Source organism: Narcine bancroftii, chromosome 3 (genome assembly GCF_036971445.1).
Source record: "Narcine bancroftii isolate sNarBan1 chromosome 3, sNarBan1.hap1, whole genome shotgun sequence".
Classification (NCBI taxonomy): domain Eukaryota; kingdom Metazoa; phylum Chordata; class Chondrichthyes; order Torpediniformes; family Narcinidae; genus Narcine; species Narcine bancroftii.
The window spans coordinates 192425512-192434208 of record NC_091471.1 but is presented as its reverse complement, the minus strand read 5'-3'; the positions used below and the strand labels follow the sequence as shown (position 1 = coordinate 192434208).

The following is an 8697-nucleotide window of genomic DNA, read 5'->3' as shown; positions in this document are numbered from 1 at the left end:
TCTGGGGAAGGGTCGAGGTGATGGAGGCTTTATTCAAGGTCAAAAGAGGGAGGGGTCACAGGATGGGGCAGAGCCAGATAATTAGGAATATAATACAGTTCCAGCAGTTCACCATATTCACCTTGTTGCTCTCTGCCATTTTTCTGCGCTTTGCCATTCTTAAGACATAGCTATTGGATAAAATAAGCATCTTCATATAAACAGGGTATTTATCCTTGTATTTGCATGAATGAGTGTGCAGTATAAAATTTCTTACCAATGTCTAATTGTCAAATAAGAGGGACATTAGGCGTGACTAGACAATAAAAAAATCAAGGGGCCAAAGATCATACTCTCCTATATCCTCTAAATGTGCAACAGACCTTCCCTTCTGAAATTTGGTTTCCTTTCACTTCAGAGGATAAAATTCTGCTCACATATTCCATACCTACAAAGTGCAAAACAGGATAAATAATTTAAAGGCTAAGATGTGTGAAAAAAAAATTTAAAGATTCAAATTTAAGTTGTCCTTAGAAAATTAAAGAAAGAAATGAAAGATTAAAATGTTGGATGAGAATTGGATTGCAAAGCCTATAATTTTTGTTCATGGTCCCCATTACATCTGACCAGTAACACCTGAAGGACCTCACACAGTAGAATAGCCTTCCATCCATCCTGGGGGTAACTCTGGGATTTTCATTCTCATTTGATTTCCTACAAAGGAATTTCACACTCATATAAACAGGGCAAAGAGAAGGAGGGTGTTTCCATTTTTGAAGATGTCCCAGATACATCTAGCAATGTACTGCAATACACCAAAATCCAGCTTAAAATTAAAATATCTAGTTTCAAATTTAACAACACTAGAAGACAAAATCAAAGTCTAACAGATAAGAAGTGGAACCATATATCACAGGGCATAAAGGTTCAGATTTTAGAGCAGATGCAAATGTAAAGAATTTCAAACTGGTAAAGGAATCTGGGAGATGGTCATGGGTAGAGTGTGGCTGATGGTCAAATCCTGTTGAGTCTGACGGCATATCATTGCAATGATGGCTTTTCGAAACCTGAAAAGGAGATGCAAACATGAATATATTTTAGATAGGTGCTGTGTGTAAGTGTTTCATTCTGCAAGCAAATAGGCTCTTACCTCTTATTCGCAATGACATAAATGCAGGGGTTGTAGAAAGTGGAAGACTTGGCAAAAAGTGGAGCAACAATTGCCATTGAAGGTGGAATAAGTTTTGGGTTCCCAAAAGATGACCATAAACAGACAATAGCGTAAGGAGACCAAGCTACAAGGAACACCACAATCATTACGGCTGACATCTGGAAGATGATAAAGCAAAAATTATACTTACATCATACAAATTCACAATTTTCCTCTTGCCACTATGGAATCTCAGAATGTAAACTTTCTTGATTAAAAAACAGTGAAAACTGGCCAAGTACAGGAGGAGAGCTTTTGGTTCTATACATATATATAATGTGCTGAGACATCAAAAAGTTGAATCGTGATAAAGTATCATCAGGTAAGAGGATTGCAGAGAAGGAGAATAAAATCATTAATTGATCAAAGCATCATAAAGAACATTATAAAGAAAAAAAGTCACATCAGGGTTTATATTGTTTGTAGATCGAAACCAAACTGGAACGGTTCAAGCAAGCTGTAAGGAAAGAAGTGAAAGTAAAATGAATGATACGATCATGGGAGATTTATAGGTGTTCAGACCATAGTTGAACAAAAACTTAAAAACAATTTCCATTTTTTTCCCCTACAGAATGTGGTAATTAAGTTGTGAAAGAATACATTTCTTACCTTTGTTACATCTAGTTGATCCGACCAATCTAAGGTTATAGTTTCCAGACCATTGTGACATGCAAATCTCGTCACTGTTTTTGACACATTGTAGTAACAGAAGAACATGATCAATAGTGGCACCACAAAATTAACTCCAATTACAGTCATGGTATAGGAAACAAATAGCCTAGGAATAAAGACAGCGAATAAATAAGATTAATTTACAATGATTGGCTAATGAAGCAAGGATACCCTGAATAATTTATTTGTACTCAATTGTACCTAATTTTGAAAACTAAATAATGCAACCTCCATATCTGTAGATTGATTTGGATCCATTCCAGCTCTAGATTGGAAAATAGATTAACAGAAATATGAGAAGAAAGTTGAGGCCAGGAATCAACCTAAAGTATGAATAAATATCTACAGTTAAAAATAATACTTGTTTCTTCACATTCAAGCATTTTTCTTTTTTCCAACATAAAGAATGGGAAAACATAACACAGCTTCTGTATAGATGATCAATTTCAACAGTAGTTAAAATACCATAACACATGCCAGGTAGAGACAGGGCAGAAAATTTGTACTTTACTATCTGCTTGTACTCTAACCAAAATACAAGAAAGGCTGCATGTTCCAGAAGATCATTGCATTTTACTCTAAAATTCTATTTGGTGGAAAAAAAATATGAAAAGCATAAATCAAACTGTCAGATGGCAAATTACTTTTTAAAAAATATTTGTCCATCTTAGCTGGGTCTAACCTAAAACCATCTGATCTAGAGATTGAAATTCATCCAATGTCCTAACTGAAAATAGTAATGGTGAGATCAGAACACAAGATTTGGATGAAATTCAATGTCCATGTTAGGTGAGTCTTGAACGTGTATTTGTGCAGGGGTTCTCATTGGCCTCTATATTAGGAACCTCATTCCCCTTTTCTCTCACAAAATCAAAAAAACAAATGACAAATCCAATAATTAAACATTCAATACGAATATGGTTTCAATTTCGTTAAGTTTTTGGATTGAACATATTTATCTTGTCAAGTCCTATTCGACCTAATTTTTTTTTCTTCCAACCATCTAGAATTGATCAAGTTTATGGATTTATTTATAGTTTATTTATGGATAACTGTCTCATGTCTTTTGAGCAGTTGTCTAATAAATATAATTTGCCTAGATCACATTTTTTTTCAGATATCTACAGATTAGAACTTTTTAAATATTACTTTATCTACTTTTACCACATCTATCTATCCGATACCGCATCAGACTGAAATTACCGATAAAATTTTGTTTTCAAAAGAGTTTAATAGAAACAATTTATGATTTGATCCTGAAAATACATTCAGTGATTTCTGACAGAAAGAGAACTGCAGATACTTTACCTATAGAGACATGGGAGAAAATTCTCCAATTAATTAACACTTCTTCAATGTGCTCAACACTCTTTGATACAGTTTAAGGTGGTCCATAGGGCCCATATGTCCAAGGACAAGCTAGCTTGTTTTTAAATCCCATATGATCCCTATCTGTGACAGATGTCATTCTGAGGTGCCTTCCCTGACATGTAAGTTTTGGCCCTGCCCTTCCCTTAAAAATACTGGAAAGATATTTTTGATACTATTTCAGCAGTTTTGCTCATTGACCAACAACCTAATCCTATTTCTGCACTTTTTGGATGACCAATTTTGGACTCTGGCCACTTATCTGCTTAGCTTGTTGTGTGATTGTATTTGTTACTTTAATAGCCAGGAGATCTATTCTACTCAACTGGAAAGACCCTAAGCCACCTACTACATTTCAATGGTTTTCCCAAACTATAGCATATTTAAATTTAGAAAAAAAAATTAGAAGTGGTACTATTGACCCTTCAGTTAAATTTGAAGAAATATGGAGACCATTTATTCAACATTTTCATATGATGTACGTTGATCCTTTTCGAATCCTTTTCAACATTTTTTTTGTGAGTGTAGAATTAACCACAAAATAATTGTTTAACTACTGAAACATGGTCGCCCAGCTTTTGTTTTCTTTTTTGTTTTGTTTCTTTTAGTTAGAGGGATATTTTTGTAATAAAATTTGATTCCTTTTCATGTTTTCCCTATAAGAGATTGGGAAGCTCAGTTTACTTATGTTGCTTGGTGTCTGCATTTGTATACGTTAACAGCTATTAATACAATTCTGATCTCTTCGTATCATTCTTATGTTTATTAATCTGAAGCATAATGAAAAGATTGAAAAAGAAAAATCAAAACACATATATTCAGCATGTTCATATGAAAGTCTTCTGCTATTTTAATGACAGCCTTAACATTTTATTGTGTAATTCAGGCATCTCATACCATGGCCAGATTTTTTCTAATTCTGGAGGGAACAAAAAATAAATATTAAAAAATGGATTGTACACTCACCTTTGACCTCCTAGACACCAATTTATTTCCAAGAAGACAATGGAATGAAAGACTCTCCCCTTTATGGTCCTTGAAAAGGCTCACGTGAACGAGGTTGAGGAAATTTTGTTTGGGTTGACAGAAGACGATCACAGAAGATAACCACTCAAGACCTCAATTCACTGTGATGATTACCCTCAGTGCCAAACTATTTATACTCCTTTTAAAGTTATTGGAGCAAAGCAGGGAAGGATCAGCATTATAGTTGCTATCAGTATGAATCTGAAATAAATTTTCCTTTACCATGAAGCTGTAATAATTATCCTTTCAGTTAAAGCTCTGTTGTACAGTATACATTTAGGGAAATAGTAAAAAAATACTTCAAATGTAAATAAAATTCATTGGAAAACATTGCTCTGTGGCAACAATTCGCATAAGAATTTTAATCTGTTTATTTTCAATGTCAAGTGGATATATTTTTGAGGAATAAAATGTTTTGCAAATATGTAAAAACATACGAGTCATTGCTTCTCCAATTAATGGTACATGTGGCTCCTGTTGGATCAGGTCCATAGCTTGCCCAACCCATCAAGGGCATGAGAGCCCACAACAGGCCATTCACCCAGGCAACTGTGATGAGAGCAGTGTAGGTAGCACCAGTCATCTTTCTTCCTGTTGAAAATATTAAATTATAAATGAACCACAGTGGATTCACACAACACCGCAAAATTCGTCTTATCAACAAACAGTGAAAATTGTCCTGTGGCAAAACTATCCCAGCTAAATGCAAAGTTATGTTACAGATTCAAATTGCTGGAAAATTGATATATATGGGCAGAATACAAATATGTTCTATTGAGCACAACATAATACAAAAAATCAAGATGTTGTGAAGAGCAGATTTTTCCACTATTTGTTCACTTTTTCCCATGTTTTGATCTCCAACATACTCAGACAAGCATCTGTGATCTATCTCGATATAGCACAGTTATTGATCAAGGGATTATTAGAATAATATAAATAATGGATTCAAGATACTATTTGAAGTGACATTAGTAAACAATGTCGCTAGAGATGTGATCACACCCAAAATAATGAGGAAAGTGCATTAAACAAAAGCATTGCAAAAAGTATTCATAATTTTTTTCATTATGTTGAAGATCCAATATGTATTATTATTCTGATGGATGCATTTAACTGAAAGTCACAAGAATTTGCTAAAATGTCCTATTGCCATCTTAGGAATATTCTATTCTAATTCTATTGTATTCAGTTTGCCACATGGGAACTATTTCATCTCAGCTGTGCCTTCTGGACAACACACCTGGAGGCAAATTCAAAGAGAGAGAAAAATCACATATCCAGAAACTATTTAGTCTGGGACACTTTCACAAAGCACAGAAGTGACTGATAGAGACATGGATAGCGGCAGGTCTTCTATCCACAGTGCAGCACAAGGTACAAGAAGAAATTGGTATGAATGGATGGAAAAGCAAACAACTTCCAAGACTCCAATTATAGTACCTCCTGGTTCAACATGTTTTGATCTACTTGTACTGAGTACTTTAATATTTTGGCTTCAACAACTGTCACTATAAGAGATTTAAAAAATTTCAAGGAATTCAGATTAATATAACTGTCTTAATTATTCTGTAAGAAGTGTTTGTCAACTGATTTTACCTAGTTCAGGCTTACTAATGATCAGGTACCGGTCAATAGCAATGACTGTAAGCAATCCAATGCTTGCCATTCCAAAAAAGATATTTAGAGCTGCATACGCCTGAAAGAAAGCAAACATAATTAAATCAGAAAAATAACAGAATACTATCCAATGGAAACAAATGTATTAAGATTATGAGATGTGCTTTTGATAGCTCCTCTCTAGTTGTTCTGCCAGATTATACACCACTCTTCAAAAAAATAAGGAGATTATAATTAAGTAATCGATCGCATACAAAATGTCTTGAGATGAGAAATAATATCATCTTGTGTCAAATTTCCTCAAGCTACATTTTAGATGCTTCTACAGTATTCATATGGAAGGATATCAATAGAAATAAAATTATTATTCAATGAATTTACAATATATGACATCAATCTTCAATTGCTTTATTGTCCAAAAGGTAAAATATGCATCAGAGTTAGGGGTTACAAACTCAAAAAAAGGGGTCAGCAATTCAAAACAAATGCTGTACAAGAACAATTTTCTTCATTCAAGGAAAGTAAATGTCTGCAATTCTCTACCCAAGACGTTTGTGAAGGCTGAACGCTTCACAACATGCAAGACTGAGTTCATAAGATCAAGGGATTGGAAGTTACTGTGGTAAAGTAACATAGAGGTTTAAAATAAAAATCAGTCATTATCTTCGAAGTGGAAACAGGTATAGGGAAGGGATGCTAAATGGCTGACCCCAGTTTCTATTCTCATATTAAAAAAAGAGGAAAACATTGACAATTCATTCATCTCTGTGTCACAATCTTCAACCATGAGAAGAGCAAATACCAAATTGGCCATCTTGCTGGATTTTAAAATCAATGGAATTAAAGGATTAAAAAAAAGATGACATCCAGAAAGATGAATTGATCCAGTGTCAATTTTATGCCCGACAAAATCCAAACCATTGCTCCTGTACTGGGGGCATGAGCACCTCTGACATCTCCATCCTTTGTGCCGTGAGGATATGGTGATGAAATGTTACCATAACTGGCATTTAAACATTAAGATTGTGATACCACACATGGCAATTTTTCATGTCATTATGTAAATACAGTTGAATAATGTCACTGTCACAATTAGTTAATGATACGGATGAGAACAAGTTGTGATGCAAATTCATATTTACCATTAATATTTGTTTTCAGTTAATCACGATTCATTTTAAATAATTGTTAAAATATATCCAAACTAATATTTTTTCAATATGCTGCAAAATGAACAACCACAGTTCTCCAAATCTAATTCCTATAACTGAAAACATTCAAGAGAATCCATGCCATATTCAGCACAAGGCCTTATTATCTCTTCTGTGCCAGACCATAAGACAGAGGAGTAGAATTAGACCATTCGGTCCATTGAATCTGAACTGCCATTCCAGTCATGTAGCACTCAGTTAGTCTTAAAACATTTTCATTTCAATTCAATAGAATGCCCCTTTTTTTTTGCAGTATGTGATTTCTGGGATAGCAATAATTTTTTTTTTTCTGGTTCACTACAGTTTAAAAAAACGCAAACAAAATCAAAGAAGAGGACATAGCCATTCAACAGTGAAGCGGCTATAATCATGAAGGAAAAGTAGTACATATTCAAAGTACTGCATGATTTTTATTTCTTCTTTATAGAATGTCAGAACACTGACCTGACATCCTGAGTAACCAAATTTCCAGCTACCATGCAGGTCTGAGGCAGCTGACATGGGGTAGCCAATGGCACTCACCCCGATGTCAGTGAAAGCCAGATTTACAATGATCGCATTGGTTGGTGTGCGGAACTCCTTGAACTTAACAAACATAATTAATACTATTATGTTGCTGAGCAGACTTAATACTCCTGAAATGCAGAACAAAGACAAGTTAATATTGTTACTGTAATCAAATTAAATTTATTTTGTAAGATCTGCACTGTTAATTCATATTAACATTATCAAGTTTTATTATAAAATTGCATGAAATTTAAGAAGCAGAAGGAAGCATTTGGCTCATCATATTCCCTGCACTCAAAAAAAAATCTATTTCACCTTTTCAGAAAAGGATCTGTAATTTGGCAGGTCACAGTTCTTCAAGGTAGTCATTCAAATACTGTTTAAATGTGATGAGGATATCTGCCCATCACCCTTTGATTGAGTTCCAAAATTTTACCATGACATAGGTGAAAAATATCTTTTGTAATCTCCATTATATTTTCTGACCCAATTACAAATATAGAAATAGTCAACAAAAGCCATGTTCACAATGATCACATTCTGACAAATTTCAGTTCAGGAGATTTGAACTCACAAATACATTTCATAAATCTGTGTTGCTTTCCCGCACTGCTGCATTTTCTAATGGTCAGATTTAGTTGGATTAATGAAATATTCTTTCTGCTCTAAAAAGAATTACTCTTAACCAATCATAAGTGTGAAGCATATTTTAATACACTGCATTATTCACATTCCAACTTTTCAACAAAATAAAACCAAATACCTGCTGTTATTAAATATGCTGCAACGATGTTATGCTCCATTTGGGAGAAGACAGATTTGTATTCCATTTCAGTGGAACCTGTTGAGTCATTTATTGTACTATTCCAGGGGAGGTTTTCCAGATCTTCCATTACAGCAGAGACAAACCCTTTAGGATTCTAAGGATATCAGGAAGATTTTTTTGTATTCAAATTTGCAAGAAAAAACTCGTCTTCACACCACAATGGCTCACTGTCACTATGTTTACTGAAAGATTCAACGGATCAACCAGTGAACAGATTTAAAATCTGGAACACAAATTCCCTCGTTACTTGAACAAAGAGTACCACAAATTGGGTACTT

General features: G+C 34.1%; 1 protein-coding gene across 1 annotated transcript; it reads right to left on the bottom strand.

Annotated features, from left to right (window-relative positions):
* Window positions 1-29: 29 nt before the first annotated feature.
* On the bottom strand, window positions 30-8447 carry rrh (retinal pigment epithelium-derived rhodopsin homolog). The gene is made up of 8 exons (XM_069923122.1): window positions 8357-8447; window positions 7531-7721; window positions 5855-5954; window positions 4693-4846; window positions 1799-1967; window positions 1130-1308; window positions 947-1046; window positions 30-170 (listed from the first exon to the last, which is right to left on the bottom strand). The coding sequence occupies exons 1-8, from the start codon at window positions 8421-8423 to the stop codon at window positions 30-32; spliced, it is 1101 nt and encodes a 366-aa protein (XP_069779223.1). The 5' UTR covers window positions 8424-8447.
* Window positions 8448-8697: the final 250 nt, after the last annotated feature.

What these genes read in the sequence shown, in the direction of transcription:
- rrh (XM_069923122.1), bottom strand. Translation starts at nt 8,423, where the DNA reads ATGGAATACAAATCTGTCTTCTCCCAAATGGAGCATAACATCGTTGCA. An exon ending in CATTAGTAAGCCTGAACTAG is followed by an intron (nt 4,847 to 5,854) that starts GTAAAATCAGTT and finishes TATTTTCAACAG; the next exon opens with GAAGAAAGATGACTGGTGCT. An exon ending in ATCAACTAGATGTAACAAAG is followed by an intron (nt 1,309 to 1,798) that starts GTAAGAAATGTA and finishes ATCATCTTCCAG; the next exon opens with ATGTCAGCCGTAATGATTGT.